We start from the raw sequence: 24969 nt of genomic DNA, 5'->3' as shown, positions 1-24969 counted from the left end.
CATGAGTTCAATGCCAGTCTGATCTACACAGCAAGTTCCAGGACAGCCAGGACAACATGAAGACACCATGTCTCAAAAAACAAAACAAACAAGCTAAAAAAATGGACCTTAAAATAATTTTTGTGGGACTTATTTCTCAAAAACTACTCCTTTATCTATTTTATGGAGTCTTTCTGGTTATTAACAGTGATTGTTCAATAATGAAAACAATTTTGCAAACATGAAGAAATGCATCAAACTTACTAACACCCTTAGAAAAAGGAATAAATTATTTTGAAAATGTTAAAATTTTCTGTCCCTAAAGTGTGATCATTTCTTCTTCTATTTCTTTTACTTTTTTAAACAAATAAATATCAGTTGAAAATTCACTAATCATTTAATTTTTTTTTCTTTTGGCTTAAGATGCAATTGCACATTATTTTTTCATCCAGCAGCTTGTCAGTCGATGGGGGGGGGATGGAAGTATCTAATGATAGAGTCCCTATTTGTTCTTAAGCTGAGTTCAAGGCCTTTGATCCACCCATACCCAAAGAGAGAGGCAACAGTCAGAAGTGGCATGCTCATTATTTTATTGGTAGGGTGAAGATAAAGCTATAATTACACTGCTCCTACGTGATAATCTTCTTAGCTCATGATCCTTTCATTCACTTTCTGAAAGAAACAGAGAAAAAAAAAAAGGTTATAAGGAGAGTGTGAAAAAGAAGTTTCTGATCTTTTGTTGGTGAATGTGGTAGGTGAGAGCCCATCTCCTCTTCTTTCTCTATGGTTTCCTGTCCCTGAGTCTTTGCCTTCTGATTTGTGTTCACTTTAGCTTTGCAGCCATCATATGATATGCCCTCAGCTGTTACATATGAGATGAAGAGAGAGTAATTTTCAGTGGAATATTTTTGATTGTGATTGAAAGTACACTATGATGAGTTTATGAAGCTCATCCATGAAATATATCCTTCTACAGAAAAACACTGAAAATGTCTGGTCACAAGGTAAGACACAGCATGGCAGTGCCACACCATTAAACACCTTACAGTCTCAAAAAATAAAATGAAAACTGAAGAGAACAATGTTGAATATAAGGGCAAACAACACAGAAAACATGTATACATACACATACATATCCATACTTATATACACATATGTATATGCATATATGGATTTATATTTATATATTGTGTGTGGAGTTCAGAGGACTTACACCCAAGTTTGTTCTCTGAATTCCACATGCAAGCCACAAAGCATGCACACTCATTTTCTGTACTCAAACTTGCACCAAGTACATATCAAGCATATGTACACAGACACCTAGCTAAGGTTTGTTAACTGAGTTTTGCCATGAAACAGGCCTAAGCCCAGAGTGATGACAGAAATATAAGATGAGCTACTGTAGATTCTCAGCATCAAGGCAGACCTTAGAAAGAACATTGCTCTTTACCTTAGAGAAAACATTGTTCTTTACCTTAGAGACAACATTGCTCTTTTTGTACAAAGCATACATAGTAAGATGGGTGAATAGTCATCATTACAAATGAAATTTGGGCACAATGCTTCTTAAGTTAAGCTATTACCTTGTAGAGGTTTCATAGAACAGATTCCCTCCTATCACAGGGTATCTAAATATTAATAAATAAAATGAGATACAATCTCCCTGTATACATTCAAAACACATTTAAAGTTTAAGAAATGGTAAATTTATTTTTTCTAAAAATACTGAAATTCAGGAGTTTCATGGAAACACACACAAAAAAGAACTCATACCTGACAATGATTTCCTAATTGCTGATGAAACCGGCCTTGGGAAGATCCCTAACCCCTTTGTGCCTGCTGATATTCAACAGGGACCCTGTTATATTGTCCTCGCTGCTGCTGCTGCTGCTGCTGCTGCTGCACAGGTAACTGCTGCTGCTGCTGCTGCACAGGTAACTGCTGCTGCTGCTGCTGCTGCTGCTGCACGGGGACCTGTTCCTGCTGCTGCACAGCCAACTGAGACTGTTGTGACTGCTGCGGTGGCGGCCTAGGCAGTGGAGCTGGCCTTGGCCGCTGAATCTGTTGTGTTGGCTGTGATGGCCGCAGAGACTTTTTGGGTTGTGGCTCCCCTGTGTTTTGAAGGTCAGGGGTTTGACTATCAACGGAGCCTCCTTGGGAGTTTCCAGGGAAGGGTTGTCTCTCTCTGGTATTGCGGTTGGAAAGCACAAATTCTGTGTGGGTACAGAGTAAGAACAGATGAGCTGAGTGATGAGAGGCTAACAGTTTTGTCTCAAAGACTACCACACTAACCTTTTCTGAAAAGTGCCACTCAACGTCTAACCTCCTGCTTCACCACTGTGTGGTCCAGAGGGTTGCCTTTAAACCTGAGTGACAGTGGTATAGGCCATCTTCCCTTGCCATATGCTATGAGGCTTTGAGGATGTGGAGAAGAAAATTTATATAGGATGTTTCCACAAACAAGGAAGCCACCAAGACTTTGCAAGTTAAAATTAGTGGCTTAACCCTTTCCTAAAATGGTCTTCAAGTGTGTTTCTTTCCTTCATTTTTCCTGCATCCACCAAGTATGGAATAAGGCATCTCTCACAAACTGTCTCCTGTCATGTCATAGCTTTGTCACAAAATTTTCCCAGACTCCAATACACTTCAACAGCCCAGAGAGTTGTGTCTGTATGAGCAAATCTCAATTTGTAATTCTGCCATTTGAAATATTAGTTTTGATTGTATGTTAAAAATAAATTAAAAGAAATATGCAGGTATTGGAGGTGGATTAAGGACTCAAGTGGTCTTTACAGTGACCTAAATACCCTACAGTAATTTTTTGTTCTGCTTTTTAATTCTCTTGCCTCCCTTCTGTTTGTGTGGTCTCCTATGCCTCCACCCAGAATCACGGAGCTCATACCCATATCAGCATACCTTCACTTGGGCGCTGAGCTGAGCTCAGAGCCAGCAAGGACACTGTGAGCAGGACCACCAGCATCTTGGAAGAGACTCTGGAGTTGCTCCCAAGTAGGTGCTGGGGGAAGCAAGTAACTGGATCTATAAGGAGTTGTAGAACAATGACATCTTTCAGCCCCAACTAGGAGATCTTCCTGATCAAACAGGATGCATTGTGTCCCTGACTCTCCTCTCTGGCATTGCAGCTCAACAGGATGTGGTGGGGAATGGAAATTTGGCTGCGTTTTGAGGGAACAATATCATACAATCAATCTAGATATTTGAATTTTGCCCTCCCTATGTCAATTTCATTCTGTTTAGCAAATTGTCGACATGGCCATTTACTGCATAGAGGTGAGTGACATATTTGTGTAAATATGTTCATGTTTTTTGTCATTAATCCTTTAGCCAAAATTTAGGAAGTTTAGTATTTGGGGTAAGTATTATCACTCAGTCTATCAGTTATGCTTTATATATCCCCATATGTATTATTTTCTACTCTGGTATTTGTGGTATAGAAGACATTTCTCCTTTCTCTATGGTTGATCATGAAACTTTGCTACCTCAGCTTACTGTGGCCCAGAAGTTTGCCTAGGATTCTATGAATTGTTCTTAATAATGGAATACTTGCTGTTGAAGGAAGGTATGGCCTAAAACACTCTGACTGCATTACTATTCTTCCTTAAGTTATTAAAACAAACACAGCTACAGAATCCACTATGGGATTATGCAGCACGGAAATATAGATTTGAATTTTGTTGATAATGCATGACATTTTATGTCTCTCAGATGTCTGGTTTCCTCTCCTTTTCTAGAATGTTTCTGGAGATTAAGTTTGGGATTTTATCTTTGAGAAAATTGTTATTTTGAACGTTTGCTAGTTACTAACACTAAACACTGATTTGCTCTGTTATAGCATTGAACATTGAGCATTGGTGCCTCACCAATAATCTTAGTTGCTTTGTACCTTGTCTTGTGTATGTCATTAACAATCAGATGTAATTTTATGCTTGGGCTGGCCTGCAGCAAAGGGAAATATCTCTACAATATTCTGGTATGCATTCATCCCTACTCTCTACCAGTTTGTTATAGATTACATTTTTAATCTATTGTCCCCTTTGTTTATTTAACATGTTTTCTTGGCTTTTTTCTCCACTTTTTTGAAAGAATCTATTTTTCAATGATTTAAATAAACATCTATTTTATTCTTTACTACCTTGTTTCAATTTTGATTTTAAAATATTTGGTAATAATACATTTCATCTCTAACTGGACCTTTGGGTATTGCATTGTTTACTGTCTTTTAATTTGCTGCTTATTACATTTAATGGTTAAATTTCCGGTAACTATCTCATTTTCTTCATTGAAGATCTACATTGGCTCCTTCTAATCATTTCACACTTAGATGGGATTCACATGAATTTTAATTTTTCTGCAGGGCCGATTATAATTTGCTGACAGTTTTTAGTAAGAGGTAAGACAGAGTAGGCCACGTCATTGGAAATACTGTCAGCACCTTGATCAACTTTTGACAGCAGGACCTGTCCAAGGCACATGAGTTTCTTTGTAATCTCTTTGTGTATGGTTGTTTGACTAATATAATAAGGTTCTCACAGTAATTATGTTTATACCAGATAATGGGTCCCTTGGACCTGACCATTCTGGCATGGTCACAGATATATTCTGAAGTGAGACTCCATTAGCACTTGGTGATTTTTCACTGATTATATGACATGGATAGCAGTCCCTCCTTGTTTCATCCTGGCAGGCTCTTCTGCTTAGTGCCATGACAGCCTTTGGTTTCCTCAGATGCTATTTAAAAAGAGAACATGACAGAGAAGTGTCCTGCTGATGTGGCTTATGGCAGACCTTTAAGTGGAAAAGGAAGGTCAGGAAGTAAGGACATGAGTCACAGCCAGCCAGACTGAGGGCTTGAACACTTGTATTAACAGAGCCATTGATTCTGCCAAAAATCACTCAGCTCTGGCCTTTTCCTGTGTCAGCCATGTCTAAAATAGATTATTGCATTATGGAAGAAAGCATTAATTATGAATCTACCAGATACAACTAAAATGGAGGTTGTGAAAGAACTAAAAGAGAGGGGCTAGCAATTAGGAAGGGAAGAGTTAAAGCAATGGTCAAACTGATACCAGGAATACAGAAATTTAAGGTATTTTGATACACCTAAGCAGTTATTCCATTTGCCTTGTAATACATATTTAAATGTTAGCATGTCATGGAGAAACTTTAAGACTTCTCTATCCTAAAATTTTCCCCCATAGTAACGCAGCATGGCTTACAGAATACTGCAGAGACAGGTTAGTGCATGTCCCTTCAGTGGCCCTCTCTGTGTCTTTTGGATGCTGACCTTTGTGTTGTGCCCCCACGTGGGCTTTGCTCTTAGCGTATGGCTGCCCTCTATTTCCCTCTGTGTCCTCATATTCTTCAATTTACAAGAACAGGAGTCACTTTAGATTGAGAATGACATAACTGCTTCATTTTTATTTAATCACATCATGACAGTTTCCACTTCCAAGTAACAGATAAATTTAAATGTTTGAGGGTTAGGAGTTCAATACAGGATCAGAAAACATGAGAACGGAATACCACCCATGATGATTCTCTGTGATTTATCATTTAATTATATCCATTTTATCCGGTTGCTCACAAACCTAGGAATGACTTGAACATTTAAGTTCTCTCAGGAGGGTCTGTTAACATTCACTGCTTGCTTGAATTTCAAAAAATCCCCTTATGACCACTTGAACCATCTATACACCTACACCGTGTGGCTCCAGGGCGTATTTCTCCTTTGGAGGACTAATTAGCGTTCCCAGCAGAACTTGGTAACATTATTGACCTCAACTCCATGTTTTATTAATTCTTAAAGTCGTAGGAATAATCTTTTCAAATTAGAATGAAGTCGTGTCAGCATTTCACTGAAAATTTCATAAAGATTGCTCACTACACTTGTCATTAGATATATATTGCATTTTCTATTCTCCACAAAACCTCGTGTTCCTCTCTCTCTCTCTCTCTCTCTCTCTCTCTCTCTCTCTCTCTCTCTCCTCTCTCTCTCTCTCTCTTCCTGCCTGGATCTCTTTCTCTTTCTATGTGTGTTTCCCCTAGCCATTTTTATTTGCCCTTTTAATATCTTTTTCTTATTATGTCTTAAATTAGTATCACTGAGTAGTTCAGGCTGGCATAGAACTCAAGTTCCTTTTTCCTGTGCTGAGAGCTTGGAATAACACCATGTGTCACTTTATTCAGCTCCCTTATTTTACTTGAAGAGTGACACATTCTATAAACAGAAAAGAAAGCTCATTTATCCAGCTTTGTCAAGCATTAACTAGCTTGAAACAATAAATTGAGGTTTAATGGGAAAAATGAACACATCCAAAATAAGTGAATTGCCTCTGGACAGTTCCAGACCACAATAGGTCAGCTGAACTAGAAATGCCACTGTGATATTTAAATAAATCAACAATTTTGTTGACATAATTTGGAAACTATATCAGTGGCCCGAAGAAGTATGCATTTCCTTGATTTGCCTACAGATTCTGGTTGCATTATTACGATGCAGGTGCCTATGTTTTAACGTGATTTTGATGTTCCATAACAATATGTAACCAAACTATTTTAGAATGTTTATGTTTTAGCAACCTGTCCTCAACAAGGTTACTTACACTACAGAGTAATTAACCAGTTTATCCATCAAACCAACCTGCTAGTTTTATGTGGTTATTTTAATGATCTCACTTTGACAGTAGGTTTACTGAGTTCCAGTTGTATGTTGTTTTGAAAGTAATCATTGTTCTAGGAGGCAGTTGACATGCCGTGTTTGAGGCTAGCTAATTTGGTGTCTAGAGTTTATTATTATGTTCTATTGTTTTAATATCATTTATTTGCTTCTAAGTTAAGAGAACCTGTACTCATATTACAAACTACCTAATGTACAGTATTTTCTGAGTTCTGGCAGACAGGATTAAGAAACTTTTTCTATGAATGATATTTTTAATGTTATGAACACACCATCTCAGTCATGTTGCATGACCCCCTTTCCAATGTAGATCTTCCACAAAGCAGTTCGTGCAGATGCTCCTTGATACACATACACAAAGGTTTTTCATGGGGGTCCTGTTAACATCAGAAAATGTTGTGTATGTTCTTTGGCATGGATTACACCCACTGTTCCTTCTAATTCAATGTATGTCATTTTGGAAACCTAAGAGGCATACTTCTAAATACATTGACTACCACAGCATCTATGTTTATACCTTTAAATTGTATTCATTCCTTTCTCCAATTGTCACCTGTGCCCAGCCCTCAAAGCTAGAGTTACATCCACAGAAATCAGGTGCCAGAGAAGGCATTATCAATATTCCCATGGGGAGGCAGCTTAAAGAATTATTTTAGCAATGCTACACTGTGTTGTGAACTTATGATGACTGCTTGGAGTTTATAGTAAAATACAATCACAGTTTCTTACATAGGATATACAAAGCATCATATATTGTCTCTATATTTTCTGAAGATATACATGATATGCAGCTATGCTTACCAGAGGGATTTTGTTCTAGTGATTAGTGGATAATTCACATTTCCTTAAGGTGAGCATGAACATTTTTTTCTCTTGGAACTAGGAGTTCTCTCCTCATGTTTAAGAAGATCAGTAGTATCATAAATTCCCTTCACAATGTCTTATTTCAGCTTCCATACTTTTAATACAACAGCCTGAAATTTAGGATGTGTGACACATTATGTATTTCAGAGAATATGTGTGATAGTATTGTTTGTCTAATGTCATATGATGGGACTTGGCATCCTGCATTTGAAAGGAAGGTTTTGTTTCATTCCCCGGAAACTCACTCATTTTGTAACTGCCAAAACCAACACAGCAGGTTGAAGAGACTTCTGATTCTAGATAATAAAAATGCCATGTTATTCAAAGGTATTTTATTAGTACATGGGCAGGTTCTCAAAGGAATACTATGAAGATGTACAATTAAAACTTAAAACTCATTGTATTCATAATCATTCCTGAGCATCATTTGGTATATTTTTTCTTTCGGACTTAAAACATCCATATTTATCATAACATAAATTTTCACCCTTAAATTTTTCCATATGTGAAGATTATTGGCCATTACATGGTGCTTTAAAGGTTGGTGCATGCTTTATATTATAGTCTGAATGATGGGCCTGTATTGATTTTCTACAGTTTATACATGGTTAGCTTCCATAATTAGGAACATTATCAGGGCCCAATACTCAGAAGCTATAAACATAATAGGAGAGAAATAGATAGGTGAAGAGAAAATACAATCTTACAGATAGGAATGAATTAAAATGGGCATTTTCAAGATTTTCCTACAAGGCATAGTACTGGATGTATGGAACTAGAAAAAAACATCCTGAGTGAGAAAACCCAGATTCAGAAAGACAAACCCAGCATGTATTCACTCATAAGTGGATATTAGATGTAAAGCAAAGGATAACCAGACTACAATCTACAGTTCCACAGAAGCTTGGTAACAAGGAAGACCCTAAGAGGGACACATGGATTGCTCAGGGAAGGAAAATTAGATGAGATCTACTGGATAAATGGAGCTGGGGGCTTGGTAAGAGGAAGGGAAGGGGGTGATGAGAACATAAATGCTTTCTCTTATAAGTTGTCTTGTTCATGGTATTTAAATCATCACAGCAATAGAAAAGTAATTAAAACAAAATACTCCAACTTCCAAAAGTCAGTATTTATTTAATTACTGGGAGTACTGTGGAACTGTAAAGGTGAAGTCACAATCAAAATCCCAGGATGCTGTTGATGCCAGAATCATGCAATTTCTGACTCAGAAAAGCTTTAGGCATGGAGTGCAGCCAGGCTAAGAGAGAGAGATTCTGCTTCCTGCAGACAACAGAGCTGAAGAAATGGAGTTAATCAAGTCCTTTGAAGCCCAGATGATGACATCACAAGCCCAGAACCCACATGATTCCATCTCAAGTACCAGGTAACTAGGATGGAGCTGTAGGATTGGAAGAGTTTCTATATTTTGAACTTTCTTTGGTTCCATCTTTCCCTACCATGCTCTCATTCCTTTCTTTTGGAGCATTGTGTTTTGATTATTCAGGAGCTCATGCCAATTTCACTAAGTCTCAGAAGAGACTTCATACTTATACTTTTTCTTACTATTTTATCTTTAAGAATTTCCTTCATGAGTCCACTCTATTTACATAATTTCCACAATGCCACAAGGTGAAGAAATATAGGCAGACAATGGCTGTTGATGGAGAGGAGAATCACTTTTCTCCTGGAATGAGTCATTTTCCAATCCAAAACAGTCAAATATAAACCACATACACATGAGCAATGTTAAGCAGACTCAGTAATTGTGTGTGTGTGTGTGTGTGTGTGTGTGTGTGTGTGTGTGTGTGTGTGTGTAAAGCAATAATTAATAAGAAGCGATTGTGATTCTACGAAGCTTCTTTTTTTGTCACTTACACTTGTGAATAACATCACAACTGTTAAAGATTCTGCAGGCTTTTGAAGTATAGCTGAATGAAAAGTGCATTGTGAAGTGTCTTTACATCTATAGCAACCAAAGATAGAAGGTTGTGGCTTAAAAGGAACATGACTGCATTTCAGGTTGACAAAGCAATCCTGTCAACTTGAAAGGATCTATAATCACCTTAGAAAGAAATCTCCAACTTTGTCAGTGATGGGTTTCTGTGGGTTACATTAATTGTGGTAAGGAAACACACACTCAGGTGGGATGAGGTTTGGGGCTGCATAAAAAGCACAAAGATAACTGAGTACCACCACTCCCCTCTCCCTGCTTTCTGAAAGTGATGCAATGTGACCTGCTAGGTCCCTGGTCCTGCTTTCATGAATGACTCCCCCAGTGTAAGTCAAATATGCTCCAGCTTTTTAAAGCTTTTTCCCCCAGATATTTTGTTACAATAGTGAGGAAAACCACTGATACAGTTGGAAATCCCATGATGAAGAGGCCCTCGTGTTTAGTCTTAGCACTCTTTTGATTATAACTGCTACCACTAAGTCTACGCATTTTTTTGTTTGTTTCAGTGGGTTATCATCCTCAATGCTTTCATGCACAGTACAAGGTAGTTACCAGTGTCCTTTTAAAATTATTGCAATAAAAACCCAGCAGAGGCTTGATATTTTATAAATGCTTTTGGTTGGATCAGAATTTATATGCCTGGAAAGTTCAAGGTCATGACACCAACTTCCAGCAAGCATTCAGCCACCAAATTTGTTTTATATCAAAACATGTTCATAGTCCCACGAATCAGATGAAATGATATAGGCATCCCAGATTCTGGCATCTCTATCATCCAGTAACCTTTATCAAGTCCCAATGCCTAAGGATCTACCATTGTTCAGTAGAACTTTTAGGGTCCACATTTCCGGCCACAAACTTTCAGGAAAAAAAATGTTCTATGTAAATGGAGGTTCATTCCCCCATCAGTTCTACTCCTAACCACTGAAAATAACATACCCAGCACAGTTAAGAGATTAAACAAAATGTCCAACTCCATTTGAATCTTAGATAAGCAATAAATTATTGTCATTGTTCATTTATCATATTAGCGAGGCCTTTTATTTTAAACTTATTCCATCAATCCCACCACTCGGGAGGCAAAGGCAGGCGGATCTCTGTGAGTTTGAGGCCAGCCTGGTCTCCAGAGCGAGTGCCAGGATAGGCTCCAAAGCTATACAGAGAAACCCTGTCTCAAATAAATAAATAAACTTAGTCCATCATTCTACATTTGTGACACATTTATTTTATAATTATGTCAAAGAAAACTTATAAAATTGAATTATTTTATTAAAAGATGAAGATTGTACCTTCTATACTTTTATTTACTAAATCTGCCAATTCTACAATATAACCCCCCCCCCATTTTAGCAACTAAATTTTTCTGAGATAATTAAGCGTCCACCAGGGGGCAGAGCTACTCTATGTTGAGAACGGTGGCCAAGGAAATTCAGGCCCTTGTGGAAGAGAAACTGAGGGTCTGTGTTCTCAATTCTCTGCCTTTACTACTCATTGTTTCCTGGAATCTAGGATTTTGTGCTTTTCACTAACTTTGTAGCTTCTTAATGTGCATCATAACTGTTGTTTTTAACTTCACTTTTATTTGTGCTATTGAGGTTCAAATCTAGGGCTTCATAAAAACTGGGCAAGAGCTCACCCCTGAGCTACACTTGCAACATGAAGCTGTGTTTTTCAAAGAGCAGGCATTGGCAATTTAATTCAGCAAACTGAGTGGTTTGATTTGTTTCCCTTGAAAACATCCATATTTCTTTGTAGTAGTTTTCACTTCTTTTTTTTTTTTTCTACTATCAATTCCTGGAATTTTCCTAGTCTTATGACATTTCTAACATAGGGTTTTGTCTTCTTTACATTTAACCAGTTGAGTATGTTTTATATTCTTCTAAACACTTGGATGCTAGAAGAGAAGTCTTGTGGTTTTAATTTTACTGAAAATTCAGAATTGGGCCACTTTGTAATAACTGCATTTGTAATAACTTTCAGTTATGTGTGCCTCTCAACAGACTTTGTTATGTTCCTTAATAAATGTTTTGCTGAATCATATATCCTACAAACCACTTTATTTCAGCTTCTAGTTTTCAACCGAGGTGACCATTTTGAGGATTGTGGTAAGAATTAAGTTTCTGTTTATATATTTAGCTTGCTTATACACAGACACTCATGTAATGTGTTCTGATTGCAATCCATACATTTCAACTTTAAGATTCATCTAATTTATCTATAAATTTTTAAAATGAAATTAGCTATACTAATTCTTATAGAATCTCAAGAAAAATATATTGTCAATATAATTTTACTATAGAACACATCTTTATTACTGATCTTTTTCCTTTCCTTTTAATTTAGTTAATGTCAGATAGCATATCACCAGATCTAGTGATAACATAGAAGCTGGATACAAAGCACAGGTGTGAAGAACATTGAATCTTCCTTGGCATTCCTGTTCTAGACCATCATTACTCACCTTCCTCAGGACTAAGGGAGATGTTTGTTTCAATTCCATTTTCCACAAATTAAAAAAAAAACATAAAATAACAACAACAAAACAGGTGGCCAGATGGATAAACCATACTATCATATAAACAAAGCTATTTGACACATAACCTTCTTGAATAGAACATTATTCTAATGTTGCCCAAATAACACATTAAAAAGAGAAACCAAAAGGAAAGTACACTGTTCATAGCTTTTGTGTGCCCTGGGGAACTAAACTCAGGCCCTCATTCTTGCCTAGGAAATGCCTCTCCAAATGACCTACCTCTGCTGTTCCATAGGTACTTTAAAACATCTAAGCATATATCAGACACATTAAACACATTTCCCAGACCCACCAGAATGAAGCCCCAGTGCCTCCACATAGGCTTGGTAAGATTCTTTAGACTACCTTTATTCCTAATAACCATAGAATTTTAACTGGAATGGAAATTAATTTCATAAAGAATTATGTCTCAAGGAAGTATTTCATAATATAAAAATTACTAATTATTGTATGCAATTAAGTTCTACTCAGCTTGAAATCAATTTGCATTTTAAAGGGTAGGAAACATACCAATAGTAAAACAACAACAAACAGATAAAATATGTAAAACATGAGGTCTCATGATGAGAAAGTTTTAAGATGTCAGGCAGTGAGCAGCACTGTTACCTGAGCACTGGAAGTACATGATGTGAGTGAGGCCTGCAACTGAGCCTTGAGTGTTTCCAGTCCATGGTGTAGGAGAAGGAGCCCAGTGGATTCCCTGAGCTGACATGACCAAGGAGTCTAAGATACTGGAATCCATAGCATAGAGAACCAAAAAGCAGAGTAATCATAAGCACTGATAAGATAACTTCCTAAGGTAAGGAAGTAACCATTCAGGATAGACAGGAAATATTGACCTTGAGACATAAAGAGTGAAGAAGTGTATCTACTCCATACTATTAATAATAGAAAATCATATATTTCTTGGAGCATTGGCCAGAATGCACAGAAAGTCTTCCCCCAGTGGTTGGATCTAACATTTGATTTTTATTTCTTAAATTATTTCAAAAGCCAGAAAAAAAGATTTAATGGTTTCTTTGCATTTTAAATGCCTCCCAGCCAAACTTGAATGGATATCTACAGGCACACACACAAAAAATAGTCAGCATTTAACATGGTTTAACACACATTGTGGGACATTCAATGGTGTATTTTTAAAGTCTGTTAAAATCCTAGCAAATTATGATGTGTAATGGAACAGATATTAGAAATACCATATAGCAGCCGGGCATTGGTGGCACACGCCTTTAATCCCAGCACTCGGGAGGCAGGGGCAGGGGGATCTCTGTGAATTCGAGGTCAGCCAGGTCTCCAGAGCGAGTGCCAGGACAGGCTCCAATGCTACACAGAGAAACCCTGTCTCGAAAAAACAAAACAAAACAAAAAATACCAGATAGCTTTAAAACAGATATTATAAATACATTACCGGTATCCAAAGGTTTAGCTATCAACTGTCCATGCAATAAAACTAGGGAGTTAAAAAATCCCAATGGACATTTATAGTTTAATGTCAAATTCTTGAAAGGACAATATATTGTGAGAGGTTAATTCCGGAAAAAAATATTCATGAACCTGAAAGCATAAATTAAACACATAAGAAAAATAAAGAATGAAATGAACAACATTGGTCTTCAACAAAGTTCAAATGTGCAATTAACATTCTTCAAAATGTTGGACTGGATATAAGACACAATGGCTAAGGGTGTTGAAAAGATGACTCAGCTGTTTAAAGCACTTGTTGCTCTTGTGGAAGACCAGGTTTGGTACCCAGCACCCACATATCCATCATGTGGCTAACAGTTCCTTGTAATTACAATTAAAAGGGTTTTTAGACCTCTTCTGGCCTTTATATTCATGTGCATGAAGGAAGTGCACATACAAGCAAGCAGGCACACATGGATACACTTAAATAAAAATAAATACAAATGTAAAAATAAACAATGGCTTGTTTCCCAAATCTGGTGGAAACTATGAACACTTATATCCAAGAAGCTCACTAAACACCTAGAGAACCTGCCAGCACACAAAAAGCACATTCTAACCCAGATTTGCAGATTAGTTTAACAGAGACAATATCAAAATATCTAAAACGAGGTGCATTCAGAGTGACCAATAAGAATTGTGTCAGATTTAGCCAGAAAAAGTGGAATAAAAGTATCTCATATAACAACAAGTACAAAAGTAGGAAAACTCTTAATTTGTAATGGAGGAGCAGATCTCAAAACTGAAAGAGATGGACATTTGCCCAGATACCTAACAGACCTACACTATAAGAAATCTCAAGTATAGTGCTCAAAGAGAGTGGAAAATAAGAATATGTAAATGATATAATGAGCAACAGAAAAAATAAAAGAACAGCAGGAATGGTAACTTTCTCATTAATATACAGAATGTTCCTTTTATTTAAATTTCATAAAAGTATAATTGATTTGTTTGGATTATGGCACACACAGAGATAAGTTTATGTTAGCATACTTTCTAGAATATAATGATACATTTGAAATAGCTCATGATAAAAATAATGAGAGAATACAGGCTAATATAGTCTTAAAGTGACACACTGAGTTTTGTATGAAGACTTATGCTCATAATACCTGTTTTATTCCAAAAGATACTCATCATCCTTTTATGAAATTATTTGCATAATTTTCTTTGTTGTTTTACTACCTAATGCAATGTCTACTTTTGTAGTTTAGTTTTGCATACAGCTGGCTTTAAGAAAATGGAATCATTTATTTTCTGACTGCTTTTTAAATTAAAACTACAGTCACTATGAAGTAGAAAATGAGAAAAAAAAATGAAGATTTACCTGAAGAGCAAAAAAATGAGAACACTGAGGGAGAGGAAAGGAGGAGAGATAAATAGCACTAAGACTGTCTGGAAAAGCCATAAGGAACTATATTATTTTATGTCTACTTAAATCACATATAATATATGCTCATATACAAATACATATATATGTATATGAATATAATATAATGCATATGTACATGGATTATTCCACTTAGAGAGACAATGCTCTTTTCCCAAACCATAGACTTTCTAGAAAAACACCATTGCCAGACAAGGACAAACTTCCTTTGGAGTAGTTAATCAGGGGAGTTCAAGAGACACCAAAATAATATAGGCTATTGCCATTGCCCTTTGTGTGATCTTGGAAAAGAAGGCAGGATCCCGTTACTGAAGACACAACACACTTCAGACACAGGACTTAGAAACTTACATCTGGGTCTGACCTGGAAGCCTTAGGAGTCATGCAAGCTGATGAGGTAGAAAGGTAATCAATAATGCTACCCAGCTTTAATGCCTTCATTGATCAGCAAAAGGTATTCCGAAAGATGCAATAGTGGCACATATGTCCTTGGTATAACCAAAACACATCTAATTGGATGGGGATTCATATCTGGTAATGTAAATTGGCCAATACCCATGGCAGGAGAGGCCATGGTAACTTGCAGCATAACTAATAAAAACCTAGAGGACAGTCTACTACTCTTGGTCACTTTCCTAAATCAATACAATCCTTGGCTGCATTCTTTACACTTGTATCCACAGCCAAGTGCAGGTCTTACCCTCATCAAATAAGCTTATTTTTTCAGTAGATGGAAATTGTTATAGAAAGCCAAAACTGAAAAAATGGAATGTCAAACCACAATTATTATATACACAACAGAACCCCAACACCCAAGGCTCAGGGGACATTGCACAAAACAGAGAGGAAATTATTCTTGGTAACACACTATCACATCCAGAAATTTTAAGAAAGATAAAGGTAAGCAGGCCTAATATCACAGGTTCTTGTTCTTTTACTAACCAACATCAAGCAGAGTTGGAGCACTGTGTAATAAAGAATGAGGGCAAAACTTATTTTGAAGAGCATCTTATTCCCCAAACAATTTGTAACAACTATTCATATACTTAATATCGTTATCATAGGCTGGAATCTGTCATAGAATATGGTGAAGCAAGTGCTGAAACCTAGTTTGCTAGCATGCAAATAAGACATGTTCTCTTTCACAATTTTGTAGCATTTTGCCTTGTTTCATATCTAGGGGATTTGAATTCACCTAGATTAGGTACTACTTAGTGAAATTTTTTTATTCTATGTTTTAATTTAAATTCTTTACTTACTGCTCCTATTTACATATCCATCCACCATTCCCTCGACCTTCCATCCACCCATGATCCCCACCCACCCCCCCAATCCATCCCCCAACTCCTCCCCAGGGATAGTGAGACCCTCCACCAGGGACCTTCAAAGTCTGTCATACCATTTGGGGTAGGGCCTAGGCCTAGACCTTTGCAGTACCTGGGCTGCAATAGTATCCATCCATAGGGAATGGGCTCCCAAAGTCCATTTGTGCTCTAGAGATAAAGACTGGCTCCACTGTTAGAGGACCCATAGACTGTCTTGGCCTCCTAGTTGACACATTCAGAGGGCTTGGTTCGGTCCAATGCTGTTTCCCCAGCTTTATGACTAGGGTCTGCATGCTCTCACTAGTTCAGGTCAACTGTTTCTGTGGGTTTCTACAGCACTGTCTTGGCTTCTTTGCTCATCCCTCCTCCCTGTCCACAATTTGACTCCAGTAGTATGGTTCAGTGCTTAGCTGTGGGTGTCTGTTTCTGCTTTGAACGGCTACTGGATGAAGGCTCTAGCAATGGTAACGAAGGTAGACACCAATCTCCTTATAGGGTAAGGTCATCAATGGCATCTTCTCCACCACTGCTTGGATTCTTAGTTTAGGGAATCCCTGTGGATCCCCTAACATTTCCCCTGTGCCAGACTTCTCTTCATACCTGTACTGTCTCCCCTTCTTCGCTTCCTACCTCCTTCCTCTCCACTCCCCCCTCCATGCTCCCACTTTGTTCAGGGGTTCTTGTCCTCCTCCCCTTCTTCAAGGGAATATGCAATCCTCTCTTAGGGTCCTCCTTGTTTCATACTTCCTCTAGCAGTGTGGATTATAGACTGGTAATTCTTTGCTATATGTCTTAGTGAAAAATTTAAAGCATATTCAGGAAATATCTTGGTTATCTGTAGATGACTTAATGGCTTCATTAGTACTATGGTTTATTGCACAGAAAATTTTGACTCACAAAAAAGATTGGGAAAAACTTCTCTGTACATTTTTTTATGGTTTATCACTGAAAATTTCTTGACATTCATTCAGGAATAAAAGCATATTTTAATATTATTTTTCCTAATGCACAGCCTTCTACAAACACAGAATGCACAGCCTTCTAAGCTATTCCTTTGTTGTCTGAAAATCTTCTAAAGAGAAATAAGCCATGAGTTCTGATTATTTAACTCCCGAAGTGAAAATGAATTTTGGCACACACTTGTTTTTTGCATTCATTCATTTCTTTCAGAACTGGTTTCTTTTTTTCTTTTTCTTTCTTTCTTTCTTTCTTTCTTTTTTTTCTTTTTTTTTTTTTTTTTTTTAGTTTTTTCGAGACAGGGTCTCTCTGTGGCTTTGGAGACTGTCCTGGAACTAGCTCTTGTAGACCAGGCTCACTGAGATCCACCTGCCTCTGCCTCCTGAGTGCTTGGACTAAAGGCGTAAACCACCAATGTCCGGCTCAGAACTGGTTTCTTTCTTTCTTTCTTTCTTTCTTTCTTTCTTTCTTTCTTTCTTTCTTTTTTTTTTTTTGGTTTTTCGAGACAGGTTTTCTCTGTGTAGCTTTGGAGCCTATCCTGGTACTCACTCTGAAGACCAGACTGGCTTTGAACTCACAGAGATCCGCCTGCCTCTGCTTCTGAGTGCTGGGATTAAAGGCATGAGCCACCAACGCCCAGCGGGAACTGGTTTCTTAACCAATATTTTTTCAGGAATAATTCTATATTTGGTATTTAACTATCATTTATTGGTAGCATTTTGGAAAAATGCCAAATGTTAAAGTCCCCTGTGATTATCATGAGAACTGCTTTGCAAGCAAGGCTGAACATGCAAAAGTTTCCTTAGGAAGGTTATACCATCTACGGCAGATCACAACATATGTTTATATTTGATCAGATTATTCTTGTTTGTTTATTGAAGCAGTGTGCTGTGCAGCTCAGGCTGATTTCGAACCTGCTTTATACCAGAAGACAAGGACCTACCTTGAACTCTTAGTCCTCCTCCCTTCACAACCCAAATGCTGCAATTATAGGCAAGAACCATGATGCCCAGATATTTATTTATATAATTTTGTTTATCAATATAAATAAGTATATGAACAAAATATGGTATGTAATACTTATTAGCATGAATATTTCTAGCTATTATTATTTTTCACTACTGTAGAAATGTCTAATTGCAAATGCTATATTCTACTTAGCTATTGCTTGTAGTTATAAGTTAACATCATATTCAACAATTGTATAAAACATTTTATTTGTTAGTCTTACTTCTTGGTGTTATTGTGGAAATACTAGAGCACTCTACATTTGCATTTAAAGTATCATCACAATTACTTACTATTTGCATATTTATATTATTTCATCATGAAGCCAATAGTAAAACAAGTACATACTTAAATACAGAAGCTACTCTGTTTCCATCTGCACAAAAAACATGAGTAGGAGCTAAAAATGCAAAGCTTCTTTGATCCTTCAGTAACATTGCTGGCTTTTTGAATCAGAAATCAAGAAAAAAGTGATCCATGTATCTTTTTTATACCTATAAATTAGCGTAAATGTAATAGAAATGACAACCTTTAATGGAATAAATCAAATTTGCTTTGTTTTCATGTTTTGTTTTTGTCCCATGAATTCAGGATGCTGCTGCTGCTGTTCCATTGAATCAAGGACAGTGCCTGCCTATTCTGAAGGTAATTCCTTTAGCTTTGCTGACATCTGCACACATTAGTCTATAAAAGCCTTAAAAACTCAGAACATCACTGTTTTATAGGGTAATAGTTGCTATGTATATGTATGCATAGTAAAGGTTTACTACATCTACCATATAATTATCACAAAGACATTTTTTTGTTCCTATGAGTTGGTTCAAACTTCCAGTGCATGCTATTGTAATATTCTACCATGGAATTGCATGTCCAATGTACACTATTCTTTTTAAAGTGGTTATAGATGTGTATTTTTCAAAATCTATCTTTGATTAAAATATCTCCAGACAAAAAGAGATAAAATATGGAACATATATTTTTCTACAAATATATGGATGAATTCAGAACACTATGAACAAGAAAATCTATTCCAAGTCAAGTTTGACAGTTTGATGAATGTTTTTACAAGTTTATCTATGAGCAAAGAAATTTTCATTTCCATAAACAAACAAGATTATAACTTACTGAAAATTTACCAACAATAACCATAAGTTATGTGTTTCCCCCTGTTTTACTTTTGAACCCTAATGTGTTTGAAAATTTTCACATTTTATTAACCTGTATTCTGCCATTCAACTGATATTACTATTAAATACACAAGTTAACATGTGTGTATTGAGTGCCTATTACTCAGAGTTATAAAAATTGTTAGTTCTTGCCGGGCATTGGTGGCGCAAACCTTTAATCCCAGCACTCGGGAGGCAGAGGCAGGTGGATCTCTGTGAGTTTGAGGCCAGCCTGGTCTCCAGAGCGAGTGCCAGGATAGGCTCCAAAGCTACACAGAGAAACCCTGTCTTGAGAAAAAATAACCTGTTAGTTCCTAATATAAGTTGATTTAGTTCCATGCTCATAAAATATTGGGATATGTTTAACTAAAATACAGAAAACATGCCACTTACCTAGATATATTTAATTAAAAGATTATCATCAATTAAATCTTATATTCTTCTGAAATATAATATAGTGACATGCAATTGACAACCATTGTTCATTCTTCCCATAAGGTAAATAATTTATTCCTAACATTTATAAATATTCATGAAGAATTCATGAATCTGAGACTGTTAACATAAATAGGAATCTTTGGAGCACAGTGTCCTCCTGATTCTGAGGAATTAAGAAACATGTAGACTGGTTTTCCAGGTGAAATAGCAACTTTTGTGTATTTGATATAAAAATATCCTATATGTTATGTTTTATTTACTATCAGAAATTTTAGAAAATTATTCTATATTAGGGAACGGTATAAATGAGTAATGTTTCTCATTACGGAACTATAAGGCCCACTTCTTATGGATTCATTAATCCAGACACCAATTTGTAGTTTTGTTAGACTGTTTAAAGTAAGATTATGGAGTATAACAACAATACTACTGAAAACCAGAGGCCAGAAGACGGTGCCAGATACCCTGAAGCTGGAGCTAAAGGTGGTTTTGAGCCAGGCTGATATGGGTACTACTAGGAGCTGACTTATGTTCAGGGAGCTATTTCTCCAGAAACTACCTTCAGCTTTTTATGAGATGAGATCTGAATGTGCAAATCTTTTCTCACACTTCCACTGCCCCTCTTCCACCCCTCCAGTGCTGGATCACAGTGGAACCATGTTCAAGTTAGTTTCTGCTTTTTTGGAGGTGGGGGGTTTGAGATACGTTTTCTCTGTATAGCTTTGTAGACCAGGCTGGCCTGGAACTCATAGAGATCCGCCCATCTCTGCCTTGGTTTCTACTTTTTTGATTACAGACATTTTTCTAGAATGAAACAGAATCTCGGTGTAGTTTTGATTTTCATTATTTAGATGGCAAAAGATGGAAGTCATGTTCTTTAATTGTCTAAGAAGTATTACAAACTTTCAAGTAATTTTAGTCCAATAATATTTGAAAATGGGGTGAAGTCAAGAGCAACACTGTGAAGCTCTACATAAGAGTTTTAAAACATTAAGAATGAGCTGAAATTGAAGTAGGGAAAGAGATTTATAGTCCTTGATGCCATCCCTGAGATAAACTTTATAGTTTAAAGACCACTGGGCAATAATTCTTCCATTCATGAAGTGTCCATGTATGTGTGTGAATGTATATCCATGCTTGCTTGCCTATGTAAATAGGCATTCTTAGGAGCTGATGAAGAATCAAGTTAAACACAGGCATGTGCTATCAGAGAGTAGTTTTCAAGGAATACTGTCTTTTGTGATGCTCCTCAGAAAACCTTGAATCTTTTGAGATAGAAACTTGAGACTCTTTGTACATGAATCTTCCATCAAAAATAAACGAGTCCATAGAGGATGATTATTCTAGATGAACCAAGTTTCACATACTGGTCAGCATCCCTACATTCTTTACATACTGGACTCTAAAATTTGACTAAAAACAAAGCTGACTATCTCAGTTGATGGATGATTAAAGAAGGAACAAAATTTACAATAATGGAACAGAATTTGTATTTATTTGCCTGCTGGCAAATGAGAATACAGTGTCCCTCCAATATCAGCACTGAAATACACTAGTCTATGGCAGAGACACAAAGGTATGTAATTAGAGACATTGTGGTAGTACAAATTTCCATAAACTTGAGATTTAATTCATCCATTATCCACACCATACTAGGGTTCTACTTGGCACAGATTTTGAATGAAGCAAGAACTCTAGTATACATTTAGTCAAGTATGAATACAATTACCTCTATGTATAAAAAGAGTCATAATCAGTAAAGTAACGCCTGCCTATAATTTTTTCTTTTTTGTTTGAACAGACACAATGAATTTACTAGAATGGATTGTCGCCATCATAATAATAACAGAATTTCTCTTAGGAAACTGTGCCAATATTTTCATAATTCTAGCGAATGCCATTAACTGTATCAAGAGAAGAAAGTTCTCCTCCACTGACAGAATGATAACTGCTCTTGCCATCTCCAGAATTGGCTTGCTCTCAGGGATGTTATTGAATTGGCATTCAACTGTGTTCACTGCAGATACATACAATGTACAAATAAGAGCTTGGGGTCGCATTATCTGGACTGTAACCAACCATTTTAGCAATTGGCTTGGGACCATGCTCAGCATGTTTTATTTGTTCAAGATAGCCAATTTTTCCAACCCTCTATTTCTTCACCTAAAAAGAAAAATTGAGAAGGTTCTTCTGGTAATATTTTTGGGGACTTTCCTGGTTTTTGTTTCTTATCCTGGTATGGTGAACATCAAAAAGATTGGTTGGGGGAGTGATTATGAAGAAAATGTGACTTTGAAGAACAACCTGAAGGACATTACAAGCTTTGCAGACATACATATCTTTGGCCTGATAAATATCATACCATTTTGCATATCACTAACATGTGTTCTGCTCTTAATCTACTCCCTAGTCAAACATCTCAGGAATATGAAACACCACAGCAAAGGATGTCAAGATCCTAGTACCATGGTCCACATAAAGGCCTTGCAAACTGTGATCTCCTTTCTTGTGTTATATGCCACATATGCTCTCTGTGTAGTTATAGCAGGTTGGAGCTTACAAAATTCACCAGTCTTCTTATTGTGCATGGCAATTGGTGCTGTTTACCCAATAGGTCATTCTTTTATCTTGATCTGGGGAAACCAGAAGCTGAAACAATCCCTTCTGTTGTTTCTAAAGCAGGTGAGATGCTGACTGAAAAAAATGGAAGCCTTCACATCTATAGATAAATAACAGATATGGTATCTTCTAGCTAAATACAACTGATGTTAATAGTAATAATTTTCTCTCCACTACTATTTTCAGAAAACATGTTATTAAAGAATTTCTAAAGCTATCCATAGGAAAGTCTCATTCCAAAACTTGTTACATAAAAGGATACATGGATGCATTTTGGTGAGAACAAACAGACAAAAAAGATTGAAAAGAACATTCTGTTCATCACTGGTTTCTTACAGATAATCTAGTTATAAAGAATATAGAAGAAATATTTCATAACCATAAATTCTTGTATAGTATCCTATTATTCTCTGAGAATAACACTTTGCTGTATGATCTAGAATTCAATGTACCTGCCATGGTTGAAACATCAAAATCTGAACTTACATTACACCATGACAATTAACAGTATAATAGAAGCACATCACATGTATATTATGCTTTTATTCTCAAATAGAGAATATTTTTTAAAATATTATCACAATAAAAATATAGAAATAATTGCACATATTCACTATTTTCTTCACTTATCAAGACTACATCTGTGAACTATATAAGACAACCATAGGGAATCTCTTGAGAATTTGGTTTCTTAAAATCTTGTATAAATTGTGGAAATGAGAGACATGTGTTGATATAATCATTGATTGAAAGTTCTACTATAGGCAGTAAAATATTAATCATTGAGTGCTATCCAAGTGTCAATTTGGGACATCATGCTTAAGCAGTTCCTCTATTTTTATTCCCTTTTAGAGTGTTTTTTGTTTTGCTTTTTTAGTAATTTATTTTTTACATTTCAATCCCAGTTGCCCCTCCCTTCTCTTCTGCCACTCCCCCACTCCTCCCTCCACGTCCAGGCTGCTCCTTGGAGAGGGTAACGTCTCCCATAGGAAGTCTACTATGTCTGTCCCATGATCTAGTTGAGGCAGAACCAAGGCACTTCCCCACTCCCCACACTCCTGTCTAGACTGGGCAAGGTATCTCTCCTTATAGAATTGGCTCCACTAAGTCAGTTTGTGCATTAGAGTTATATCATGGATCCACTGCCAGTGGTTTCATATATTGTCCTTTTTTAAATTCTTATACAAATTAATATGAGTCAATATATTCCATTGAGTTTGTTCTTATTTGTCCCCTCATCCCCACTTCTCTGCCTGTTCTCTTACTATCTCTACAAAGTCTCCTTTTCCATTCTCAATTATCTTCTATCTCCTTCCCATGATATCTTCGTCTCCATTTTCATGGGCTGCTGTCTAGTTTTAAGATACACACAAACACAGAGAGAGCCTAAATTAAATCTCAATCCATCTATGGGAGAAAACAAACAATATTTCGCTTTCTGAATCTAGTCAATTTTGCTTAACATAATATTCTAGTTGCTTAAGGTTCTCTACAAATGTGTATCACATTTTCATTACCCATTCGTCTATTGATTTTCTTCTTATCTGCTTCCATTTCTTATTTCTTACAGACAATGCAGCAATACATATGGGTGTACTAGTAATGTACTATGTGTTTATTTGTTAGCATGGCATATACCCATGAGTAGATGATAATGGTGGTTCAATTTTTTGAATGAGGTTTTGTGGACTTTGTGCCATGCAGTTTGGCATGGCTATTGTCATTGTTCAGCTCATGTTTAGAAAATCAAGTTGGTGATATTTTAATGGGTATATTTCTGACATCACTAGGAGACACTATCACAACAAACTTCCTGATCCTTTGGTTCTTACAACCTTTCCTTCCCAGCTTGCATAATTATCCCCAAATCTTAGGTGCAGCAGTTGATTGTAGATATATACATAGGACTGGGCTCCACAACTTTGGCAATGTACTCTACCCCCTGAGCCTGAGGATGCCTCAAAACCACTGATTGACTCCACAACATAGAATAGTGTCACACAGTAGAATGTACTGGGTGGGTCTGTAACAAAGCTATGGTGTTTCTGTGTGTCCACTGTTGTAGACAATAATGTATGTGCAACAAAGTCTCAACTGCCTTGCCAAGGTAATAGAAGATTTTCCAGTGCAAGAGAAAAATTGGAATTATAAAATTAGAAAGATAAAAATTCTAAAACCTTAGCATGAGAAGAAGACGTATGGATACTATCTGTGGCACTGGCCTCTATTTGGCAGGAAAAATGGTAAAAGCTGGAAGGCAGGATGAGATGCAAAGGAAATAAAGTACAAATTACATCTGTGATAAAGAGTCCTTCCAGAAGTATAAAATCTTGAAACCCATGAGAGAAATTAGATAGCCAGATACTAAGGAGATAAAAGGACATTGAAGAAGTGGTAAGAGAGACCTTTTAGGCCTGGCATTTAATACAGATTTTGATGTATAGTCCATCATGATAATACTCCAGTGTAGAAAACCATGATGATCAGAGAATACTTGAGATCTCAAATCTATGAATAGAAACTTTTTAATTTTTCTTTTATCTTTAATTGTGTTAATATGTATATACCCTGTGTG

The 24969-nt window shown here is 36.6% G+C and overlaps 2 protein-coding genes across 2 annotated transcripts; one reads left to right on the top strand and one right to left on the bottom strand.

The window, feature by feature from the left end:
• Positions 1 to 624: 624 nt before the first annotated feature.
• On the bottom strand, positions 625 to 2959 carry LOC113837126 (gliadoralin-A-like). Its single transcript, XM_027429979.1, has 3 exons — positions 2896 to 2959; positions 1954 to 2192; positions 625 to 651 (listed from the first exon to the last, which is right to left on the bottom strand). Exons 1-3 carry the CDS (start codon positions 2957 to 2959, stop codon positions 625 to 627), a joined length of 330 nt encoding a protein of 109 aa, XP_027285780.1.
• An 18622-nt stretch (positions 2960 to 21581) lies between these two features.
• On the top strand, positions 21582 to 22469 carry LOC100773598 (taste receptor type 2 member 120-like). The gene has a single exon (XM_027429961.1). It carries the CDS (start codon positions 21582 to 21584, stop codon positions 22467 to 22469), a length of 888 nt encoding a protein of 295 aa, XP_027285762.1.
• Positions 22470 to 24969: the final 2500 nt, after the last annotated feature.

The sequence above is a fragment of the Cricetulus griseus genome, chromosome 8 (assembly GCF_003668045.3).
Source record: "Cricetulus griseus strain 17A/GY chromosome 8, alternate assembly CriGri-PICRH-1.0, whole genome shotgun sequence".
NCBI lineage: Eukaryota > Metazoa > Chordata > Mammalia > Rodentia > Cricetidae > Cricetulus > Cricetulus griseus.
This window is presented reverse-complemented; position numbering and strand designations above follow the sequence as displayed.

Bases quoted from the DNA above. Each gene is read 5' to 3' on its own strand.
- LOC113837126 (XM_027429979.1), bottom strand. From the start codon at position 2,959: ATGCTGGTGGTCCTGCTCACAGTGTCCTTGCTGGCTCTGAGCTCAGCT. The intron at 2,193-2,895 runs GTATGCTGATAT...GTACCCACACAG, and splicing joins AGCTCAGCGCCCAAGTGAAG to AATTTGTGCTTTCCAACCGC. The intron at 652-1,953 runs GTCCCCGTGCAG...TGTTTCTTTCAG, and splicing joins CTGTGCAGCAGCAGGAACAG to AAAGTGAATGAAAGGATCAT.
- LOC100773598 (XM_027429961.1), top strand. From the start codon at position 21,582: ATGAATTTACTAGAATGGATTGTCGCCATCATAATAATAACAGAATTT.